General features: G+C 41.3%; 1 protein-coding gene and 1 pseudogene across 10 annotated transcripts in view; one reads left to right on the top strand and one right to left on the bottom strand.

The window, feature by feature from the left end:
* Positions 1-25,872, top strand: part of LOC134733491 (large ribosomal subunit protein eL33-like) — a 346,767-nt pseudogene that overhangs the window by 40,750 nt on the left and 280,145 nt on the right.
* The window catches only part of EFCAB6 (EF-hand calcium binding domain 6), a 295,562-nt gene that overhangs the window by 140,846 nt on the left and 128,844 nt on the right, over positions 1-25,872 (bottom strand). For all 10 annotated transcript variants that reach the window (XM_055252706.2, XM_055252713.2, XM_055252712.2 and 7 more), the window contains 6 exons: positions 23,125-23,233; positions 17,139-17,306; positions 13,481-13,540; positions 13,209-13,369; positions 10,103-10,276; positions 8,338-8,506 (listed from right to left, as the gene is read on the bottom strand). In XM_055252706.2, coding sequence (XP_055108681.2) covers positions 8,338-8,506; positions 10,103-10,276; positions 13,209-13,369; positions 13,481-13,540; positions 17,139-17,306; positions 23,125-23,233 — 841 coding nt within the window. The remainder of the gene's footprint in view (positions 1-8,337; positions 8,507-10,102; positions 10,277-13,208; positions 13,370-13,480; positions 13,541-17,138; positions 17,307-23,124; positions 23,234-25,872) is intronic.

Genomic DNA, 25,872 nt, shown 5'->3' with positions numbered 1-25,872 from the left:
TTCTGAAGGTTGTGTGGGGCTTGGACTGACAAAACTGAAGATGTGAGGGACCTCCAACACAAAGCTGGTCATCCCCTTAAAATATACACAGAATTAAGAGGCTGTTTGGAACAGGAAGCTCAAGAACTAAACCTATTCACTCCTCCCCCAACACACACCAGCTGCCCTCAGTAATGTGAGACTGTCACCGGTTTCTCTAGGTGTTTCCTCAGCCCCTGAACAAGGATGGAGAACCTTTGCTCCGTGTGCTGAATCTGACTAGGCCTCACAGCAAGCCTCAGGAACTCCCGCTGTGCCGACAGCAGCCAAAACACAAGGATGTCAGAGGCCCTTGCCTGTGGTACCCCTAATCCAGCACATGCGGGAGAAAACTCCGTGAGGATTTCTTGTGCACTCTCTCTGGGTCTCTGGTGCTGTGTGGGTGTATCTGTGACTCTTACTGTTTGTCCCTCTTATTATTCTCTTATTTTTGTGTTTTTCCCCCTCACATAACTGATGTGATACATAACAAAGAGCTTTGAGAATATTTGTTTCCTTTACCAGAGCTATATGTTCCTAACAGAAGATTTACAACCAGAGGAATACAAATATTTAATATTTGACTTAAAAAAAATCTAATTCAGCTGGGCATGGTGGCTCACACCTGTAATCCCAGCACTTTCGGAGGCTGAGGTGGGTGGCTCACTTGAGCCCAGGTGTTTGTGAACAGCCTGGGCAATATAGTGAGACCTCATCTCTAAAAAATAATGTAAAAATTATCCGGGTGTGGTGGTGCATGCCCGTGGTCCCAGCTACTCAGGAGGCTGAGGTGGCAGGATTGCTTGAGCCTGGGAGGTCGAGGCTGCAGTGAGCCCTGATCATGCCACTGCATTCCAGCCTGGGTGACAGGGTGATACCCTGTCTCAAAAAAAAAAAAAATCTAATTCACTCCGTTACCATAATCATTTAGTTTGCTTATCCCACCAAGAGTTACGAGCTGACCAACTGTGTTCATGGGGCATGTTTTAGATTGGGTCTCTGTCCCCAAGGTGGGAAAGAATATTTGAGGGGAATTCATGGTAGTGAGTAAAGAGCAGGCACATTCTGTGGATATGTGAGTTTCATCAGCAGCCGAAGGGAGGAAGTGCTCTGCACAGAGGAAGAAGGAAAGCACATCTCGGGCTAAGCCAGGTGAGATGTCCCTGCCTTAGAGCAGGCACAGGAGAAAGGAGCTGATATCTGGGACACAGGGTTGGGCGGTTCCAGACTCCGGCTCCCTACTGCATGTCTCAGGGGCCCTGAGCAAGCTTGCTGATGAGCTCTGCAGCTCCGCGTCGGTCTCCAGAGGCCGAGGTGGGGTCTCCACAGGTGGTACTAAGAACAACAGTGAGCTGAACAATGTCCAATGTGTTCACAGAGAATGAAGAAATCAGACACAGCCAATTACAAGAAGCTGGGATGATCAAGCTGTCCTCAAATTCCTGATAGATTGTACAGCTCAATTAGTCTAATGACTCAATTAAACTAATCTTAGCCCATGTGTCGTTGGGTATTTTGTCATGTTATGTTCCCCGTGGGTCACTGGCCCAAAGCAACAAAATCATTTCCCCTGGTGTCAGAAACTGCACCTTCTGCTACATCCCCATTCCCCATGTGCCTGGTGCCATGCTAAGTGTACAATAGGCACCTCAAAATGCCTACTGAGAGACAGGGTGGCAGACAGCTACATTTGTCCACCTGATACATATTTCCTCCTTCTCCCATGGAAACACAACCTTGCTTTTTCCATACTAGTAATGCACCCAGCCCCCAATTTTTGTATATAGATATAAAATAAGTATACACATTTATATATTTATAAAATTATATACTTATAATTATATATATATTTTTCCAACCCCCCTTATAGATAGGTATGGCCACATAACACAGTCCTGGTCAATAAAATGTGAGTGGAAACTTCCGGGAGGAGTATCTAACAAAGAACTTTTAAAAAAGAAAGACCTGGCTGGCTCAAGCGCCTTGCCCTTCACTTCTCCCCATCTTTGTGCCCGAAACATCTGGAGTGGCTGGTGCTCTGGCAGCTAGCCTGCATGCATGAAGAATGTACCTGGAGCTGTGGAAAGCTAAAAGCAACCAGGGTGTCTGATGACATGCTGCACTGGCCCTGTAGCAGCAATATCTGGACTCCTGTTCTCAGAGACAAAAATAAACACCTCTCTTATTTAAACCACTGTTTTGTGGGTTTTCTGCTAATTCAACATATGAAGAAAAGGGAGAGGGGAAGAGAAACGATTCAGAGAAAGAATATAAAGGTTCCAGATCACCCTAAAGTTTTCTGCCAACTTCACCAGTTCTTACTTGATATTTACATAAAATGACACATTTAAAAATATACCAGAGTCAGCTGGGTGCAGTGGCTCACATCTGTAATCCCAGCACTTTGGGAAGCCAACACAGGAGGATTTCTTGAGCCCAGGAGTTCAAGAGTGGCCGGGGCAACATAGTGAGACCTCATCTCTATAAAAAAATTTTTAAAAATTATTCAGGCCTGGTGGCGTGCACTGTAGTTCCAGCTACTTGGGAGGCTGCAGTGGGAGGATCACTTCAGCCCAGGAGATTGAGGCTGCAGTGAGCATGATTGCACCACTGCACTCCAGCCTGGGCGACAAAGTGAGATCTTGCCTCTAAATAAATAAATAAATAAAATGCAAAAGTCAAAGAGGGCCATTTTCTTTGGTGGAGAAGTTCAGAACATCGTTATGTTAAGTGTCAAAGGACAGACCATGAGGTGAATGGTCAGAGCAACGAAAGGAGACAGGGTTTCCTGGGAGAGGGAATTCGCATCACAGGGTTGCTGTGAGAAATGATTCCAACTACCCAGAACAGGTCTAGACAATTCCAGAAAGAACAGCGCCCTTCTCCTTCCCCTCCTCATGGTAGGTATCACACATCCAACCATGGAAAGCACATGGTGTTCATCCACCCCTAGTGAGCTCTGCCTCCACCAGGAGGCATGCGTCCACTCAGCATGCTGTCCTGCTAATTCACACGAATCAGAAGCTCTGCCATGTCTTATAGTAAACAGGAAAGAGGGGAGAAGACAAAGTCTTATTGATAGTTAATAAATATAGTTCATAGAGTTGGCTGGGCACGGCAGCACGCCTGTAATCCCAGCACTCTGGGAGGCCGAGGCAGGTGGATCACCTGAGGTCAGGAGTTCGAGACCAGCCTGACCAATATGGTGAAAACCAGTCTCTACTAAAAATACAAAAATTAGCCAGGCATGATTAGCCAATATGGTAAAAACCTGTCTACTAAAAATATAAAAATTAGCCAGGCGCCTGTAGTCCCAGCTACTCAGGAGGCTGAGATAGGAAAATTGCTTGAACCCAGGAGGCAGAGGTTGCAGTGAGCCAAGATCGCGCCACTGCACTCCAGCCTGGGTGACAGAGTGAGACTCCATATCAAAATAATAATAATAATAATAATAATAATTTATAGAGTAGACAGAATCTTTCTGGCCACAATGGTGAGGACTCATGACAGTGATCTCAGCAGCAACAATGCAGGGACTTGGATCTAGGGACCCACAGGGCCCCATCTACCTGCAGACTCTATTTCTGCCATTCTCCCTAATTGATCTGGAGTAGGCAGCCACTCTCTGCCATGGCACAGGGAAGGAGATGGCTGGTGGGAATAAATAATTAGCACTTCTAATTTACAGTATGAGGTTACCAGCCAACATCTAAGTGCAGCCTCTGTTTAAATGATGAACAACAGCACGCATGCTCAGGCAGGCAACCTGAAGTTTGTGACATAGACCTTCACTCCTACTTCCTCAGGGACAAACCTTCACAACCATTTTGCTATACTAATTGGGGTTACACACAAGATGTAGGGGAAGAGGAGGGCAAGAACATTGTATATCCATGACCAAAAGGACAAGAAGAATTAAAAAGCATTGTTATTAAAATTAATGTCCTTCTCACTAAACACTGAGGCCAGATACTACCTTGAAACACACGGCCATCAATTACTCAGCAAACCCAGTCTACCCAGCAAGCCAGAATTATGCCAGAATTACACCGGGTGAGCCTCTACTACACGCAGCAAGCCTGCGGTACATCCTGCAAGCCTGTTCACATCCAGCAAGCCTATCTCACACCTGCCAGGCCCACATTACACCCAGCAAGGGTCTGAGTCTGACACAGACAGACATGAATTCAAGTCCAAGTTCTTGAACAGCTTAACAGCTGAACAACACTGAGCCAGTATCATAGGTCCTAAGCTTTGGTCTCCTTGTTTGTGAAATGCATATACTCTATACTTACAGGCTTCCTGTGAGGAGCAGAAATAACATATGTAAAGCAAATTCCACATACCTGAATATTGGAGGGGCTCAGTCCATGGTAGGTGCAGCTATCACATCACCATCATCGTTATTATTCCAGCAATGACGATCATCATCATTGTAATTACTATTGCTGTTATTGCCATTACAAAATTACTATTGTCCTTTATACTTAAAGCTCTCTTGAGAGGTCAATTCCAAAGGCTTCCGCACCACTGAAATTCGACATTCCCAAGCCTTTATCATCTGGAAGCCTTACATCCGGTCTAACCTAAATCCTTTCTTTCCACTGTATAAGCCCATGATATTTCTAGCTCTGATTTCACCAGTAGTAGAAAAAAGCCATTTACCCTGATCTATAAACAATCTCTGCCAGTAACGATGACAATTTATATTTACATAATACTTTATAGCTTATGAAGTGCAAACCCAGGTCCATAGTAGCCTGACTGTTGAAAATCACCCCACAGTTCTTGATCTTCAAAGATGGTGACAAGAGGACTTTCCCAAAGGTTAAACCAAACAAATCACTAGGAGGAAAACCAGTGCAAACTGGCCTAACTGTGTTCACAGCAAATTGATTGTTACTTTTCATGATAAAACACAACATATCAGTTTGTTATGGTCTGAATGTTTGTGTCTCCCCCAAATTCATATGTTTAGACCCTAACTTCCAATGTGAATGGGATTAGAGCCCATATAAATGAAACCCCAGAGAGCTCTCTTGCCCTCTTGCTGCCGTGAGAAGTCTGCAGTGTACCACCCAGAAGAGGGCCCTTGCCAGAGCCCCAGCATGCTGGCACCTGAGCCTGGACTTCCAGCCTCCGGAATTGTGAGAGAGAAATTTCCACGATCTGCAAGCCACCGAGTCCATGGTACTTTGGTAAAGCTGCCCAAACTGGCTACGGCAAAGTCCTTGCTGAGTTTCTACTTTTCCTTTCTCCTCCCTGTGGGCATGCCTTCAGGCAGCAGGGAGGTCTCCGCGAAGCCCACAGATAGGCAAGAGGAAGGGGTAGGAGCAGGCTGGTTGCCACCATGGACCTTTGGGGTCGGCCAGCACCCAGAGTAATTCATGGGGCAGAGAAGAGCACGGGGGTTGGAGGGCACTGCCCCAGACAGGTGTAGGAACCAGCTTCACATGTGGGAATGCCCACGTTCATCAGTCCTCAGGGTGGCATTCATTTAGGGCTGCACTGGGGATGCCAAGTACTCTTCACATTCATTCATTCAATACATGCTCAGTGGGCCCTACTACGTGCAAAGCACTTGGGGAGCAGCACTACACAAAAGAGATCAAATGTCAACCTTTGGAGCATATTTTATAATACGGGAGGGCAAGCAAACAGACAGAATGCAGAAACAAATGAGAGATGTGGTGAGTGCCGTGCAATACACGACACAGGTGCTGTGGACAGGAAACAAGATGGAGGAGGTGAAGGTGAGGAGGGTGGACTGCATTTGCAATGGGAATGTCAGGGTCACCTTGGTGGAGGAAGAGCAGTTGAACAGAGACTTGAAGGAGGCGAGGGGAGAGCCATGCAGTTACCCAAGGAGCCGCAATCTTGGCAGAAGGCATGGCCAGTGCCAAGGAAGAGCCAGCCTGGGTCTGAGAAGAGAGGAAGCTGATGTGGCTGGAGTTTCTTGAGCAAGGGGAGGATGACCAGAGCTGAGGTCAGGGAGGTGGTTGGACCATGCAGGGTCTCCTAGGCCAGGCTCGGGCCCTGGTTTGTGTTTGAGGAGCCCTCGGTGGGCTCCAGTGAGGGGTCGCTCTGGCTGCTGGGTTGACAATGAACTGTGGCATGGCCAGGGTGGTAGCAGGGAGGCAGTGAAGGGGCTGCTGTGATAATCACATGGGAGATGCTGGGGGGAGCAGTGGAGTGGGGTCATCTATTCTGGAACTATCTGGAAGGGAGCCAACAGGCTTTGTTGGTGAATTGGATGTGGGTACAAGAGGAAGAGGAGACTCAGTAAAGACGACTAGATTTTAGGCTTGAGCAACTGGGAAAAAAAGGTTGTTGTCTTTGACTGAGAACAGGAAGGATGTGGACGGAGTGGCCCCTCTTTGGCTGTGCCCACATGGAGAAGGCAGGTAGACAGGTAGGTGCACGAGACTGACATTCAGGAGTTGCTCTGGGACATGAACTCAGGAGACGCTGGTTTATCAATGGCAGGTACAACCGGAAGCCAGAAGAACCTGCAACTGAGCTGATGACCCAAAGTTGTTCTCAGGCGACAGAAGGATGGGCCAGGTAAGGAGCTGCTCTTGGACTCGGATCACAGGTGTTAGTCTCTGCCTTACCACCATCTACTGCCACTTCTCAAAGATAGTCACCTTCCACTCTGAAAAACCAGGGGCAGACTAGGGATTATTAGTTTCCCGTGAATTTGTGAACCGACTTTAAGAATCAAGAATGCAGAGCATTGTGAGAGTTCAAGCTCATTATGCATTATGGGCAAGGACCCGTGCCACGTAGCTCAGGGTGAAATAAAATCTAGGACAAAGGGCCCTGCATGGGCAGGGATGGAGGGAGTCAGATTGGCACTCATTTAGTTTTCAGCCCCTGAAATTCAGCTCCCACAACTACCACTCACTCCATTGAAACTGCTCTCATCAAAATCATCAATGAGTGGTTATCGGCCACCTGGTCCCCAAATCAGAAATCTGGGATTGTCTTTAAACATTTCCTCTGCCTTATTCCCTTCTTTCTTTCTTTTTGAGACTGAGTCTTGCTCTGTCACCCAGGCTGGAGCGGCACAATCTCAGCTCACTGCAACTTCCACCTCCTGGGTTCCAGCAATTCTCCCGCCTCAGCCTCCTGAGTACCTGGGATTACAGGCATGCGTGACCACACCTGGCTAATTTTTGTATTTTTAGTAGAGATGGGGTTTCACCACGTTGGCTAGGCTGGTCTTGAACTCCTGACCTCATGTGATCCACCTGCCTTGGCCTCCCAAAGTTCTAGGATTACAGGCATGAGCCACTGCACCTAGCCTATTCCCTTATGTCTTATGCCCTATCCCTCACTTCCTATCCTCAACTCCTTATTTCTGAGTCCTTCTTGAATCTATTCTCCTGGCTCTCCCCATATGCTCATACAACAAAGGACCTCCACGTCTTGTCTTGTTCTGGCTGGGGAGGGGAGAGGGTCTGGACTATTTCAGTAGCTACCTAATCCCATTTCTGTGCCTCTAGCCCTGCTCCGTCCTCCAGTCCATGCTTCTCCGTGATGCTGCATTCTGGAGGCTTAGAAATAAGACCCATAAAAAGCCCATTCCAATGCCCGGCAGTGGGGCAGGCACTGGATGAAGGGGCCACTACTGTAATTATTCTCTTCTTGGAAATATATTTCATTGCCTTCTTCTAAATTTGTCCACATGGACACTGCTACATATTAACTGAAACGCTTTCCTTAAAAATAGCTGAGGATGATTAGCTAGAGGGATCGTAATAGGAATTTTAAGCAATCATTTAAATTAATTCCTGAGAAGTCTATGCAGAACCCTTCAAGCTGAGCCCTTTCTGGCAGAAACTCACCAGTTCCCATAAGCACATGCAAATCAGCACTCTGAGTTTCCCATATTTCACTGCCAGATTGTTGTTTTTTTTTTCTTTTTCATTCTAGAGGAACAAACCACAGCTCTGTGATTGGAAACTCTCCACTGGCAGGCAGGGGCCGGAGTGGCTTTGTACTCCCACCCACAGGCTGCCCCATGATGCACAGTGCCAGGTATGGAGCAGATAGCCAAACCGCATCAAAAAATGCTTCTGATATGTAAAAGTTTAAATATCAAAAGCTGGCCACATCCATATTGAAAGTATTCTCTAAGAAATGTGCCAATGACAATTTTTTGGCCAAAAAAAAAAATCCTTTTAAATTGTTGAAAGATGCCTAGAAATGGATCCGCTGTGTCCTGGGATAAGCCATTGTCCTTTAAAGTATGTTAGTATAAGAAAACAACTGAACTTCTGCAGGAAAGAAACGAAGAGAAGCCCATTCTCCTACCTTCTTAAAGTCATGCACATTAATTTTTCCATTAGGCTCCTTGCTGAAGTCAAGAAATCTTTTTTTGAATGCCAGGTCCTGCTGCTGTATACACTTTTTGAATTTTTCAATCACTTCTTCTGTGGTCATCTTCTTGGTCAGGGTGGTTTTATCCTCCGTGGGCTTGGTTCTAAAATCACAAGCAGGCATTTAGAGCCGGTGTCAACTGCCACAGGCAGGGTGCTTCCTCCAGACTGCAGCCATTCCCATGTAACCCATGACAGTAAGGTTTCCCATCCTCGGTTCACTAGCTGGGAAGGGCGGAGAGACTCAGGGACTTCTTACCCTCCCCTGGCTGGTAGGTTCCAGGGCCAGAACTGGAGGTCCCCAGGACAGTGTCCAAGTGAAAGCCCGTGTACAGTGGCAGGCTGGGGACACGGGAACTTGAAGGGAGAGAATATTATGGTCCTCGAGATTTTCAATTATGCTTTGAGCTGGCCGAAGGTGGCATGTGACCGGGCACACAGGGTTGAAAAAGGATATTTTTTGTGAAGTGGAAAAATTTAAAGTCAGAGCCCATTAGAAAGCTTTAAATGAAATAAATAGGCTGTTTTGTGGTAACTAGATCAAGGAAGTCATCAAACATCCATGGAAATGAAGGGAAGTCCACAGTTACTCCATAAATCAACTTGATTTATAAAATACAAATTGAATGTGCTGTTCTGTGAGTCTCAGCGTGGATGTGTCTGAGCGTGTGGGCGTGGGTGTTCGGAGGACAGTTATTTCCTCAGCTCTCTGGAAGTCTCTTGGGCCCCATATTTTTGAGGAAAAAAAAGCCCTGAGACAGTCACGGAGAATGGACTTCTATTCCTTCCCCACTGCATCTCTTGATTTTTAAGAGCTCTCTGGGAAAGCTACATTTTATGAAATGTTTAATTGCCATTGCTTCTTTCACCAGTTTTAGGAAGCAAACATATCTTATCACGGAATATTTAACCCGTCTCTTAAAATACCATCTTTATGCCCATTTATAAAGCTGCTACTACTGAAAAGCCCAGGTATTCAAATTTAATTAGCATATCATTAAAATATTCCCATTGATCTTCACTTAAGAACTTTTTAAAAGGGCTATGACAAAGTGAAGTCTGCTGAATAGTTCTACATTTTACCTTTCATTATGAATTTATTATAAGCTATGAATGAGCAAGTTAAAATAATATCTTTTCATTAAACTAAACCTATATTTTTTAAATGAAGAAGAGCTAGAATATTCATCGGGCTAATTTTTTATAGATTTACTAAGTATGTTTTATTGTTACAATTCAATTTGGAAATCAGTTTAATCATTCTATCATTCATATTAAAAAATGTTAACTGGTTTAATGGATGTGTGTTGCAATAAATATTAAATAGTGGTAAGGAATCTAAGTTTCTGGAAGAGAGTAAATGTGAATGCAGGTATGTAATAGAGAAGTTACAGACTGTCTCTGGGAGTCAGGAGTCCCGGATTCTTGACCCAGGCCAGCCACTAAGTTTGTGAGCCAAGTCCCCAAACCTCTCAGACATCAGTGTTTTCATTTCTAAATTTAAAAGGTAAATTCAATAATTCCTAAGATCTCTGCTTGCTCTAAAATTCCCTGACTCTAATTACTGTCTTTCTAGTGTGCCATCTTTCTTATTTATAAAATGAAATATTAAAATACTCAGTCAACAAATAGTTACTAAATACCTATTCCATGACAGACACTGTGGTTTTGATATGTGCATTCATTTTGCTTAATTTTACCTCTCAGAAAGATCTGGCTGCTGCTGTTCATCTTTTTGTAAATGTTCACTTAACAGCTGATCCTTTGGAACAAGAACTGGAGAGACAGTGGGTGGGCCATCAATTCCTATGCGTGCCAAAAGTTTCTTGTAAAGGATTCTTCCTGAACCAATGTCCTGAATCTTACTGCAGAGTCTGAATTTTAAAAAATAATTAAAACACACTCAGTAGAGTAATGAAAACAGAAAAGACTGACCCTGCCAAGTGTTGGTGAAGATGCAAGTAACTACAACTTTCATCCACTGCTGGTGGGAATGTAAAATGGTACAACCACTCTATTCTTAGGCATTTACCAAAGAGAAATGAAAATGTGTGTCTACACAAATATATACAGCTTTATTTGTAACAGCCAAACATTACACATACAGCTTTATTGGTAATAGCCAGAAACTAGAAACAAACCATATGCCTATCAAGAGATGAATGTATACACAAACTATGGTAAACCCATTCAATGGAATACTACTCAGCAGTGAAAAGGAAAGAACTGTTGGTATATATAAAACAAAATGAATGAACCACAAAATTGTTATGCTTGGTGAATAAAGCCAGACAAAAAAGAGAATATCTTGTTTGCTTCCATTTACATAAAGTCCTAGAAAACACAAAGTAATCTATCATGAAAGAGAGCTGATCAGTGGTTTCGTGGAGTGGGAGGAGGGAGTGATGATGAATTGCTAAAGGGCATATGGAAGATTTTTGGGGTGGCGAAAATATTTGATATATTGATTGATATCTTGTGATGGTTTTATGGATATTGACACATGATGAATTTCATCATATTGTATCATTTAAATGTGTGCAGCTTATTGTATATAAAGTATACTGAATTGCAGATATAGTAAATGTAAAAAAAGAATTATAAAAACATATGACTGAAGACAGGGGCTCACAAAGTGTGGTCCGAGGACACTTCCAGAGCATCAGCAAGGCCAGAACTAGTTTTCTATTAACACTGAGGTGTGATTTGCCTTCTTCACTCGATTCTTCTATGCACGTAGAGTCGAGTCCATCAGAGGCAACATGTGTGATTATGTCCTCACTCTGACCACAAATAAAATGTATTTTTGTATAGATTGTGTTTTCTAACATTTTTAAGGTTGTAGGCTTAGGGTGTAAATGAGGAACTAGGGGTAGGTTTTCAGTGATTAACTCAGTTTCTTTATAGCCTTTCTACCCAGCTCTCTACTAGAGACCTTCAGTTACACTTGCTATAACTGCTGTAACCTCATTATCGTCCAACAAACCACTATTTTGAAATTCCAAAGTTTTCCCTGAGCCTATATGAAAGCACAGCAAGTATACTTGTTTCTGCAATGACACTTTAAAAATGTCTCAGTTTTAATTTCTGATACAGTACATAATGACATACTCCATATGAGAAACACCTTTGGGGTTCAATTCTTCAGAATATAAAAGTGTCCCGAGACCAAAAGTGCTGAGAACCACTGACCCAGGGCACATTCCCTACCTTTGCTGTGCCTCAGTTTCCTTATCTATGAAATGCAGATAATAAAAGTACCAAGGACTGCTGTAATGATCAAGTGGGAGAATCCACATAAAGCTGTTAGCACTGGGGCTGACATGCTCTGTGTATATGTGCTTAATAAATCGCAGCTGTAATAACAGCACTATGGTATCGTTATGAGGATCTGCATATAGCTGGGGGCTGAGCATGAGCTCTGAAGCCATACTTTGCCCAATCAGTGCTCACTAGTATTATAATCGCTCCCATAGATATTCATGTGCCTATGTATGAAGCACTGTGCTAACTACTGTTGCCACAACTGTGAACAAACCAGAACAACGCCTACCTCACTGAACTTTGGTCAGCTGGGAGAGACTGTTCCCTTGGAACACAGGGAAAGACGGTCTAAAAGTCCGGGGGCAAGAGAGGGCCCAGCATTTTCAAGGAGTGGAAAGCAGGTCAACATAGCTGGAGCTGAGACCAGCAGTAGCAGTAGCAGCAGCAGCGGCAGCAGCAAACACTGGCTGAGACCTCACCATATGCTTGGCCCTGAGGTAGGAAGGCTTTGTGTATAAGATCTCATTTGATCCTTATCACAACTCTAGTAAGAAATATCTGGATGAAGAAATAGAGGCTCGGAGAGGTTAAGTCACTTGCCCAGGTTTGGAGCTGATTCAACCCAGGCAGCCTGGCTGCACAGTCTCAGCTCCTGAGAGGTGAGAGGCTCATGGAGGGTCTGGGAACCATCTGCATGGTTCCTAATGGCAGTGGGACTGCAAAGTGGTTTTTTTGTTTGTTTGGTTGGATGGCTTTTGTTTTTGTTTTTTTGGTTTTTGTTTTGAGACGGAGTTTTGCTCTAGTTGCCCAGGCTGGAGTGCGATGTGGTGATCTCGGCTCACAGCAACCTCCGCCTCCCAGGTTCAAGCGATTCTCCTGCCTCAGCCTCCCAAGTAGCTGGGATTACAGGCAGGTGCCACCATGCCAGGCTTAATTTTGTATTTTTAGTAGAGATGGGGTTTCTCCATGAGTTGATTGTGTATGATTATATTGCTCAGTTATCAATATTTGAAAATTGTGGTTTTAAAACTACATGAAGCTCTTGCTCTATCAGAATGCAACATATTAAACTGCTGCAACTCACACACACAAAATGTCTCAGTTCCGCAAGAGTTGAGATGAAATCTTTGCTTCTTGAACAATACTTTACAAGATATTACTAAAAAACAAAGGAAAGATATTTGCTTACAAGAAAAGAAGGAAAAAGAGAGCTCAGGAATCAGAGACCCAAGAGGGAACTCAGGCCTCACAACTCACCAGCTGTGTGAGTTGGAGTGAGTATTTAACTTCTCCAGACCTCAGTTTCATTGTCCGTAGAAAGGAATAATGTTAGCTACCTTAAGTGGCTGTGATAAGGACTATATCATATAATGCATGTCAAACTCTTAAGCAATGTCCAGTGCTAATCAGGGATTCAGTAAATAGCAGTTATTATAAATACTACCTATTAATATTTCAAAAACGCACAGAAAAGATTTAGAATTATGGAACAGGCCTGATGAAAAACAAGACATGAATTAATTTTGTTACAAAAAAACTTACTTTATGAAATGTGCATTCGTTAAAAATGGGCAGAAGACGTGCATGATTTTCTTGAAATTATTTCGGCCAATGAGCCCTGTGTCTCCAAGGTCATATGAGCGTAGCATGTTATAAAAAGCTTGTAGGTTCCTAGTAATTGTATCATGAACAATTTCTTCCACCTAACAGTAAAAAACAAACATATTTCCAAGCTGTACATCTGTAACCTCTTGTAACAGTAACCTCAAACCATATAGGAAGGCATCCACACAAAGAAGGCAAATGTTACTTACCGAATCCCAGGCCAGGAGGAAAGGTGTCTTAGCATCTGTACAGGGAGATGTCTTTCTCATCTAATTGGGAAAGAGAAAGTATATAAATAAATGCCACTCATGAAAGTCATTAGGAGCTTTGGAGGCAGGTGGACCTGGACTGGAATCCTAGCTCTGTCCCTAATTAGCCATTAGCTTTGAGACCTTGAACAACGGAGCTTGCCCTCTAATACCCATCTGAAAGTAAGGATTATAACACTTAACTTGAAATACTATGCAGCCATAAAAAGAATGAGATCATGTCTTTTGCAGGGACATAGACAGAGCTGGAGGCCATTATCCTTAGCAAGCTAACACAGGAACAGAAAACCAAATACCATATGTTTTCACTTATAAGTGGGAGCTAAATGATGAGAACTCATGGACACATAGAGGAGAACAATGCACACTGGGGCCTATCGGAGAACAAGAGAATTTTCCCCCTCAGGAGAATGAAGATGGAGGTTGGGAGGAGAGAGAGGATCAGGAAAAATATAATAACTAATGGGTACTAGGCTTAATACCTGGGTGATGAAATAATCTGTATAATAAACCCCCATGACACAAGTTTACCTGTGTAACAAACCCACACTTCTACCCCTGAACTTAAAATAAAAGTTAAAAAAATGGCATTTATCATATAATATATACTATATCTGGATATATATAGACATTTGTACACTGCTTTATTGCTTACTTAATAAATCCTATATTATATTATATTAAATCCTATATTATATATTATATTATATCATATATTATAGTATACTAATATACTATATTATATAATCATTATGCTATATAATTATACTATAGCATAATATATTATGTACACATAATATATAACATAGCTATATACACATAGTTATATGATATATATAACTATTATATATTATAATATAATATAATATATAATAATATAATATAATATATAATGATATATTATAATATAATATATAATAGTTATATATATTATGTTTTATATATATATATATATAGTTCACAAGGTCAAGAGATCGAGACCATCCTGGCTAACATGGTGAAACCCTGTCTCTACTAAAAATACAAAAAATTAGCCGAGCGTGGTGGCGGTCACCTGTAGTTATATATATATGTAGTTATATATATATAATATATATATTATATTATAATATAATATAATATATAATAATATAATATAATATATAATGATATATTATAATATAATATATAATAGTTATATATATCATATAACTATGTATATATAGCTATGTTATTATATATTATGTGTACATAATATATTATGCTATAATATAATTATATAGCATGATTATATAATATAGTATATTAGTATACTATAATATATGATATAATATAATATAGGATATATATAATATAGGATTATAATATAATATAATATAGTATGGTATAATATAATATAGTATATAATATAATATAATATAACTGGATATACAATATGTCTGGATATATATATATCCAGCAACATAAAAATGTCCACACGTTTTGGGCTAGTATTTCTATTCCTAAAATCTATTCTAAGGAAATATTTAGATATGAATGGAGATCTGTGCACAAAGATGTCCAGCACAATGAAAGTAAGTAGAGAAACAGCCCAACTGCCCCAGTGACAAGGACGTGCACAGAACACTCTTAGATACCACTGAAAATCTTATTTATGATGAGTTTTTAATGATGTGGGGTGAGGGGGAAAGGCTCATCATATAACATGAAGCTGAAAAAATGGAATATACAAAGTCATACAAAAAATGAGTTCAGGCTGGGCGCGGTGGCTCATGCCTGTAATCCCAGCACCTTGGGAGGCCGAGGCTGGTGGATCACAAGGTCAAGAGATCGAGACCATCCTGGCTAACATGGTGAAACCCCGTCTCTACTAAAAATACAAAAAATTAGCCGAGCGTGGTGGCGGTCGCCTGTAGTCCCAGCTACTCGGGAGACTGAGGCAGGAGAATGGCGTGAACCCCGGAGGCGGAGCTTGCAGTGAGCCAAGATCGTGCCACTGCACTCCAGCCTGGGCGACAGAGCGAGACTACGTCTCAAAAAAAAAAAAAAAAGAAAAAAAAAAAGAATGAGTTCAACCGTGTAAACAAAAAAATATGCCCACCCACACACAAAGAGTGGAAGAAAATTTATCAAATTAACTGTGTAACTATCGCTGAGTGTTGGGATTTGGGATTTTTATCATTATTTTCACCTTTGTAGTTTGGCACATTTTCTAATCTACAATGAATTTCTGTTACTTGTGTAATCACAAAACATTTGAATAAGTTACGTATTATGGCCTATTAAAATTACCTCCAAAATGTTGGTAGAAAATGTCTACACGTACCAAGAGGAGGTAATTTAAATATGACACTTTCGCTCCAATAAACTGTCCCATTTTAAACCAAGAAGTATGCCATAAACTCTTCCCAAGACCATGATGCAAAACCACGACAGATGGAAAGGATTTATTGATGATGAATAAATTGCATTTTGCACAGAAACTATCAGAATAGAATGCAGCTGGCTTCAGCTAAACCATTTTAAAGCTTTCCCCAAAGCAAGACACCCCATTCAGATCCATTCAGTAGAAACTTCACCTTTAGAGAAATAGTGCATCTCGTGATATTACTGGTTTGATTTTGATTCATAGGGATGCCAACGTCGTAAATCTAAAATTAAAAGCTAATTTGTATCTGTTAAAAGAAGCTTTTTAAAAAACATTTCAATAAGAATCTGTTAAAGCCTATTGCATGCACTATCTGAAATTGATAAAGTTCTTAAAATTTTTTAAATGCTAATAGCTATTAAAGTCATAGAGGCATTTCTAATAATAAAACTGTCAACTTTTCAGTCAAAAGAAGCAAATGCTAAGGGCAAATGCTAGTCACTAGAGGCAATAAGCAGTTTTTTTTTAAAGTTGAACCAACATAGGGTACGAAACTCTAAAAATATGAATGAGGACCAGAGTAGTCACTCACAAGCACTCCTTTCAAAGACATGGCTGTGGCCAGGCACGGTGGCTCATGCCTGTAATCCCAGCACTTTGGGAGGCCGAGGCAAGTGGATCACAAGGTCAGGAGATCAAGACCAGCCTGGCCAACATGGTGAAACCCTGTCTCTACTAAAAACACAAAAATTACCCGGGCATGGCAGCATGTGCCTGTAGTCCCAGCTACTTGGGAGGCTGAGGCAGGAGAATTGCTTGAACCTGGGAGGCGGAGGCTGCAGTGAGCCGAGATCATGCCACTGCACTCCAGCCTGGGCAACAGAGAGAGACTCGACAGAGAGAGACTCTATCTCAACAAAAAAACAAGAACAACAAAATTAAATAAATAAATAAGACATGGCTGCAAGAGGAGTGCTGTTGAGGTGGCGCCAGTTACATCCTGTATATAAAGGGCTCTCGTTCAGGGATGGGTTTTCAGAAATGTCAATTACCATCCTTTTTTAAGATTCAGAAACTAAAAGTTAAAAGCAAACAATGCTTAAACACTTGACCCTTACTTAAAATGATTGAGTTGAAAACTGTGAAGTCGTTAATTTATTTAAACCATATTTCACCTGCATCTCTTATTAGGAATACTGAAATTTCCCAACATAAAGAGAAAATCAAACAGGAAGTTGTCACAAAACTCACCCTAGAGTTCTCTTCAATCAGATCAATAAACATGCTGGTGTTGACCACTCCAGTGTCCCCAGGGTCAAGCGTTTGCATTAGTTCTTTGAATTCCGAATCGCTTAGTTTTACAGCCACGCAATTTAGAATATATCGAAATTCTTCTCTTGTTATCGGTCCATTGGGTTTCTGAGCATCAGAGTGTATTAAGGGAATTTTTGAAAAAAGAAAAAGGAAGAAAAATATTATGTATGTTTAGCATCATTTAATAAACAGCGAGCTTTGGCCAAATAGAATTATGACTGGAAACGCAAATACATCGATTGATGATCCTTATATAACATGAGCACTCTGTGTGTGTGTGTGTGTGCGTGTGTGTGTGTGTGTGTGTGTGTGTAGGGGGAATGCTAGAACTTTCCAGGTGCAGTTCCTACAATGTTCTGTATCAGGACATGGCTTTGGGTGAGCAAGGAGGCCCATTTCTCAAACTCAGGCTGACTCCTTTCCCCAGGGACTTGAATGGCTTGAACAGCTCCTCACTTCCCTACCCCACCTGAGAGCTGGGGGTTCAACCACATGGGACACAAAACTTCCCAGCAGTTCAATTACAGTTTGCCAATTTAGTAAGAATAAATTATGCTTGTTTTCTCCACCAACAGTCTCATCCATTACATAAATGGACAACTACTTTGCTAGAAAAATTTCAGCCATGCTGCATAAAGAAAACATATTATGAGCAAAATACCATGAGAAAAAATGTATTCCCCCAGAATAAAAATTTATCAATAAGTAGACTGAATACCAAAATTGAGAGATACTGTTTATTGGAAACACAGGGTAAATAAAGAACCCTCACCACATACGGAGACATAGTGAATATTAACATGACAAAAGGATTTATTAAGTAAGTGATAAAGCAGTGTGCAAATGTCAACTATTATTTGGGGATCCAAAATCTGAAAAGAACATAAGGCTCTCTTGAGGGGTAAATTAAGTACTTTAGGGGATATATGCATGCTTACCTTTTCTTTTGAGAGTCATAATCAATTCTTAAATGCCTAAATAGAAATCACTGACAGCTAAATTTTAAGTTACTTTAATACATTTAAAGCATTGTGTAACCATCTCAACTAATTCTAGAATATTTTCAGCAGCCCCAAAAGAAATCTCGTGCACATTTGCAGTCTCTCCCCATTTCTAGCCCCAGCCTAAGGCAATGACTCCCTTTTCTGTCTCTAGATATTTGCCTTTTTCTGGATATTTCATGTAAATAGAATCATAAATACATGGTTTCCTGCATCTGGCTTCTTTCTCCTAACATAGTGTTTTTGAGGCTCATCCATGTTGTAGCATGTATCAGTATTTTGCTCCTTTTTATTCCCAATTGGGCATTACATTGCCAGATTTTGTTTATTTTGTTACAAGTTGATGGACATTTGGATTGTTTCCAGTTTGGAAATTGTGAATAATATTGTTATGAACATTTGCTCACAAGTCTTTGTGTGGACATGTTTTTATTCTCTTGGGGCAGATACTTAGGAGTGGAATTGCTGGGTTCTGTAAGTCACATTTAATTTTTATGGAAACGGCCATGCTGTTTTCCCAGTGGCTGTGCCATTTTGCATTTTCACTAGCAGTATATGAGAGTTCCAGTATCTCCACATATTCTTGTCAACACTTATTATTGTCTGTCTTTTTGATTATAGCCATCCTAGAGGGTGAGAAGTGGTATCTCGTGGCTTTGAGTTTCTCTAGTGACCAATACTGTCGAGTATCTTTTCATGGGTTCATAAAAGATTTTATTGGCTGTTTATAGATCTTCTTGGGTAAAATGTCTATTAATATATTTTACCCATTTAAAAAATTAGGTTGTCTTCTTATTGAGTTCTAAAAGTACTTGTATATTCTAGATACAAGTCCTTTACCAGATATATGATTTGCATATATCTTATCCCAGTCTGTGGCTTGTCTTTTCACTTTCTTAAAGGTATCTTTTGAAGCATGAAATTTAATTTTGATAAAGTCCAATGTATCGATTTGTTTCTTTTATGGGTTATACTTTGGTGTCATTAAGAAATGTTTGCCTAACACAAGGTCACAAAGATTCATATATGTTTTTCTTCTAAGAGTTTTATGAGTTTAGCTTTTAAATTTACATCTATTTGTGTATGGTGTAAGGTAAGGGACTGAATTCATCTTTTTGCATATGGATATCCAATTGTCCTCTTAACATTTTAACAGATATTTTCCTTTTTCCCACTGAACTTGTCAAAAATAAATGGACCATAAATGTAAGGGTTTATTTTTGAACTCTCAACTCTGTTCTATTGATCTATATGTAGGTCTTCAAGCCAGTATCACACAGTCTTTACTACTATAGTTTTGCACTAAGATTCAAATTCTGGAAATGTAAGTATTCTAACTTTGTTCTTCTTTTCCAAGATTATTTTGGCTGTTCTTCCACCTTTGTATTTCCATATGAATTTTCAGATAGCTTTTCAAAAGAAAAAAAAAAGGCCAGCTGGGATGTTGATAGGGTTTGCACTGAATCTATAAAGCAATTTGGAGAGAACTGTCATCTTAATAATATTGTCTCCAATCTATAAATATGGAATGTATTTTCATTTATTTACACATTCTTTACTTTCCTTTAACAATGTTTTGTAATTTTCAGTGTACAAATCTGGCACTTCTTTTGATAAATTTATTCCTGGGTATTTTATTCTTTTTGATGCTATTGTGAATGGAATTGCTTTCAGAAGTTCCTTTTCAGATTGTCATAGCTAGTTTATAGAAATATAACTGATTTTTGTATGTTAATCTTACATTTCTGCAACCTTATAAATTCATTTATTAGTTCTAGCAGTATATGTGTACACACACATGCACAAATTCCTTAGAATTTTCTATACACAAGATTGTATCATCTGTGTACAAAGACAGTTTTACTTCTTCCTTTTCAATCTTGATGCCTTTTCTTTTTCTTTCTTGATTGGACTGTCCGGAACTCTAGCACAGTGTTGACTAGAAGCAGCGAGAGCTGACATTCTTGTGCTGTTCCTGATCTTAGGAGGAAGGCGTTCAGTCTTTTACCATTAACTGTGCTGCTGGCTATGGGTTTGTTGTAAATTCCCTTTATCAGGTGAAGGTATTTCTCTTCTGTTCTAATTTGTGGAAAGTTATTATCATAAACAGGCGTTGGATTTTTCAAATACTGTTTTTGCATCTATTGAGATAATCATGTAGTTCCGTTCCTCACTCTACTTATGTTGTATATGATATTAATTGATTTGGGGGGAAGTTAAACCAACTTTGCAATCCTGGGATGAATCCCATGTGGTCACAGCACTTAAGCCTTGTTATGTGTTGCTGGATTCAGTTTGCTAATATTTTGTTGAGAATTTTTGCAACTATAGTCACAAAGGATATTGGTCTGTTGGTTCTTTTCTTGTGATGGCTTTGCTTGGTTTTGGTATCAGGGTAATACTGGCCTCAGAGAATGAGTCTGGAAGTGTTCCTTCCTCCTGTATTTTCTGAAAGTGTGTGAAGGAATGGCATGATTTTTGTAAGCAATCATTGTAGTCTTCAATGTGGAGAATTTGCATGTTTTTGTAAGACATATTTCTATGTATTTGATTTTTTAAAATGTTATTAGAAATAATATTTTAAAACTTCATCTTTTTCTAATACTTTATTGCAGTTTATAGAAATATTGTTGGTCTTTGTGTATTGACCTTGTATCCAATGACCTTCTAAATCCTATTATTAATTCTAATGTTTTCTGGGAAGATTCTATTGGACTTTCTATTAACTAAATCATGTCAGCTACAGATAACAACATCAAGACTAGGTAAAAAGGCAGGATGCAAATTACTTCTGGATGACTGATAGGAAGCAAGCCACACCTGATTTAAATGTAAGTGATCACAGCAGTTGGGTCCACTTGCAGAGTTGGTGGCAGCATTTGGAGGCAGCACATATAGAAAATGGGATGTATGCCTGGGCGTGGATCTAAAGCATTCTTTTAAACATTCTGCATCCCTCTCTATAGCAGGAGAGAGATTTGTTTTCCATGACTGCCCTGAGCAGCCAGGCAAAATGCCCAGCCCTGCCCACTCCTGGCTCCTACCCTTGTTCTCCTTCTTACCTAGTCCCCTCCATGGTGGGGTGCATGGTGGGGGGATGGGAGGGGAGGGGAATCTTACTCTGAAACCACGCACTATGTAACTGTAAGACATTTGATTGTTAATGCCATGATGTGATACTCCAGAGTGTGAGCTTATCGGCAAGGACTTAGCATTAATCATCTGCGTGCTTAGCCTAAGTGCCCAGCACGGGGGGCCCAGCATGGACTACGTACTCAATTCTTAACCTACACTGTCTGTTTATTGATCTCAAGTTGAATAGCACAACAATGACTTTTAAACAGTCTAATAGTTGGAGTGATTAGCATTATTGTATAGTCCTCCATTAAAGGAAATGAAGGTTTCCCTATTTTTAATTAAACTACTTCTTCAGTATACTATTAGAACCGGAGTTGGGGGGTAACACACAAATGCCTCGTTTATCTTTTCCCACACGGCTCAGCCAGCAGGGTCCCGGGCAGCCCTGCCCAGTGCTGGAGTGTGGCTGCTCTCGAGCCTGCTGGCCTCCAACACCACTATCTGGGTAGCCTCAGGCGGGTTACTTAGCACAAAGGCCTCCTTTCCTCATCTGTCAGATGGAGATAATAATCATGTTTGCTAGGTCAAATGGTATTTCTAGTTCTAGATCCCTGAGGAATCGCCACACTGACTTCCACAATGGTTGAACTAGTTTACAGTCCCACCAAGCTAAATGACAAGTTAATGGGTACAGGAAATCAACATGGCACATGGATACATATGTAACAAACCTGCACATTGTGCACATGTACCCTAAAACCTAAATTATAATAAAAATAAAATAAAATGAAATAAAACCCCCCCAAAAAAAAAATTATCATGTTTGCCTCGCCGAGGTGTGAAGAGGATTTAGTGAGTGTATATATGGCCGGATCATTTAAGATGGTGCCTGGCACATAGTAAGCACTCAACATTATTGTTCATTCAGAGAGACCAAGTCTTACAGGCCTAAAGATTCATTCAAAGAACCCCATGTTCCTGAATCCACATTGTGCTTGGAAATCCCATGCAATAGCGTTCTAGTGCGGCGGAGGCAGGCGCTGGGGTCTCCACAGACAGCAAACCGCAAACCTGGAGGCCACCCCCAGGCAGTGTTGGCTTCTCCCTGGGGCACCACCCTCCACTCCCAGACACTCCCTCCACGGCAGGTTCTAGGAGGCTGATGCTGAGCTAAGGGACGCCTTTGGCCTCTGAAATCATTTGTACACAGTCCTGTGTGAGTCTCAGAAACAGTAATTCACCCTGCTCCTCACTGTTTACTAGAGCTTCAAGTACCGAATGTGCTTAGTAAATGTCGTTGCCTATCAAAAGGATCCAAGTGCTGCTTTCTAAAATGATATTAAAGTGAGACAGGAGCTAATGGTGAATGTGAGAAAAAGCAGGTTGCAAATTCATGAATTAGCCTCTCCTTATGGTACAATTAAAAAATTAAGTAGGCTATTTTGGCACTAAGAAAATTCTCCTGTTTTGGGCAATAAGTTGGTTATGAACTGATCAACTCTAGGTTAGGGTGGGGAAGGTTGTTTGTTAATTAAACAGTGAATGATGATGAGTCACTACAACCATTACGGTCTTGCCACACATTGTTCCCATCACAATTGGCACTTATGTTATTGTATTGCAATTAATCTTCCATCGTCCGTCCTCCCAACTAGACTCAACTCTTGAGGTCGGGGCTTCTATCCCTAAGTGCTCAGAATAATTCCCAGCATGTAACGGGGGCTCAAGAAGTGTTTGTTGGATGGATAAATGAATGAATATGGAGTTGTTATTGGTCTTGTTCTGAGCGTTTGCATTCTTAGAAACAATGAGTGTTTCACAAGAGAAGGCTTTCAAAATCTTACACTGTTGATTATCAGTAATGCTTTCTTCAGTGATGCAGAGCGATCTTCAGTGCATCTAAATAACTTTGTGATGATGTTTTCCTTGCGAGATTCATTTCTAGAGTTGATGCTACAAGAGGATTAGGAGAAAAGCAGGAATAAGATTATGTTCTTGAACTTTGTTCTTTTCTTAATGCAAGAAACGAGCACCCTCATCACAATACAATAGAGCTTTCTCTGTGGGTGGCTCTTTTTCCTGACAGTGTGCTGCGCTTGTGGGGCTCATCTGAACCTCAGTTACTGTGATCAGAGAGACACCACGAATGCAGGGCGAGCCTTGCTGGACCATCTCCTCTCCCCATGAGACCAACTCATCAGCCATCTTGCACACCTGTGGTTTTGATCTCAAACAAGACCAATAAAGGGACCGAGGACCAGTGCTGAGACCTCAGTGGCTGGGAAGCTGGGAGCCCTCCCTCCTGTGTGTGCAGCACATTGTAGCTGTCTCATTCACATGATAACTGAGGGCACAAATTCCCTATTTAGAACTGCAAGGACAGCAGCCTTCTCAGCCTCTCCCTTTCCGTTGACAATGACCATGATCCCCTATGTTGTCAGAGCCCCCTTTCCCTCTATGGCCTCTTTCATCCCTGAGCTCGGGGCCCGTCAGTGTATATGTGTGCTCCTGAAGGCCAGGACTACCTGCTCTGGAGACCAAAACCAAGTTCAATGTGGACTTGGCTCAGAAAGGGAGACTGTCAGAATCTCATCACAATATACCATTGGGTGCTTCTCTTTTCTGATGTTCTACTAGACCATCCTACCTTTCCCACGAAACAATGAATGGCAGTCAGTTTACCTGCGGAACCATTCTCAGATTTGTTTGGGAGTTTTTGTTGCTGCATCTCTACAGCCATCTTAGCTTCTTCTGTTTGTGCAGAAACAGTAAGCCTACGCCTACCACCACTTTTCAGAAACAAATGCTGGCTTCCTGAGTCTCAGTTCCTCACATGACTTGTTACAACCTCGTTTTTCTACAGACCGCCAGCACTGGCATGAACAGATGCCTTTTACAGCAGATTTTATCCACCGGGTACCCCTGACATAGGGGCTGGAGAGCTCTTTGCTGTGGGTATTCACTGCAGAGTGTTGAGCAGCATCCCTGGCCTCCACCCACTAGATCAGTGCAGGTTTGGATCTTAATCCTGAAAGATGCAATTCCAAATGCCATAATCCCAAATGTTGAAATCCCAAAAGATCAAAATCTCTAAATTCTAAAGCCCCTAATGCCTAAAATCGCAAAAAGCACAATCTCGAAAGATTAAAATCCCAAAGCCAAATTCTAGGCAAGGGATTTGTGTGTTTTCAGTTGTACACAGCATAGTTGCATCATGTTAGGTGGAATTATGACCTTGCTATTGTCGTTACTTGGAAATTAAGTGTGGTTTAAGGAGATGCCTATGGGTACCAAGTTGCCAAGAGTAGATTTGTGGACTTACTTTCAGGTGTCAACTTGACTGGATGAAGGCATACCTAGAAACCTGGTAAAGCACTGTGTTGGGTGTGCCTGCGAGGGCATTTCTGGAGATTAGTGTGTGGGTCTGAGGGGGCAGGGAGGGGGTGGGGGGAAGATGTGCCCTCAGTGCTGGTGAGCACCATCCAATCAGCTGGGAGCCCAGAGAGAACACAGCTCTCTCTCAGAGCTGGGACATTTTCTGTCGCTGCCTTGGACATCGGAAATTTGACTCCATGAAAGTGCATTATCACAACGTTGCCTTAGTGTGTGAGCATTGTGTGTGTTGTGTACAAACACTGAAACTCGCTCAGCATATGAAGAGATGTCATTTTTGTTCACTGCATTTGTAAAAGATAAATTTTCTCAAGATCTTGGCTCTTCGGGTGACCGTACAGGCAGTGGTGACCAATTGCAGATTTTGACTGATCTTGCAAAAGACTTAGGTTATCTGTCACGGTATTCTGAATGACTGCAGTTATGAAACCGGGTGCATGCAATTACCCACCATAGTGATATGCATTTATATGTTTCACTTTTTGACCTATTTCTTTAGGAATATGGTTCATCTGCTCATATCTGTCACACCTATGTGATGGTCACTAGTATATCTGAGTGTTTATGCTTGAAAAATATGTGTCATTTTTGCCTATTTTTTGTGTAAAGTGGCCTCTGAAGTGTTCTATTGTGTTTTTATGTTTCTCAAATAAATCCCCTTTTACAATGTAAATAAATATCTTTAAAACAATTTTTTTTTTTTTGAGATGAAGTTTCGCTCCTGTTGCCCAGGCTGGAATGCAATGGTGAGATCTCAGCTCACTGCAAACCTCCGCATCCCGGGTTCAAGCAATTCTCCTGCCTCAGCCTCCCAAGTAGCTGGGATTACAGGCATGCACCACCACGCCTGGCTAATTTTGTATTTTAGTAGAGACGGGGTTTCTCCATGTTGGTCAGGCTGGTCTCAAACTCCTGACCTCAGGAGATCCACCCACCTCAGCCTCCCAATGTGCTAGGATTACAGGCGTGAGCCACCGTGCCGGCCTAAATAATTTTTAATTGTTTTTTCAGAGTTATATTTTTATGATTTTGATCTTCTGAGGTTTCAACCTTAAGGATGATGGCGTTTGTGTCTTTTGGGGTTATGATCAGCTCCCATCAGTAGCTTCCCCACCCTCAGTGTGACAACCAAAAATGTCCATGATATTGCCAGAGCTGGGAGGAAAAATTGTCCCCATTTAAGAACCACTGTTTTAAAG

The sequence above is a fragment of the Symphalangus syndactylus genome, chromosome 18, assembly GCF_028878055.3.
Source record: "Symphalangus syndactylus isolate Jambi chromosome 18, NHGRI_mSymSyn1-v2.1_pri, whole genome shotgun sequence".
In the NCBI taxonomy this organism is placed as follows: domain Eukaryota; kingdom Metazoa; phylum Chordata; class Mammalia; order Primates; family Hylobatidae; genus Symphalangus; species Symphalangus syndactylus.
Note: the sequence above shows the minus strand (reverse complement) of the source record. Positions and strands in the feature narration are given on the sequence as shown.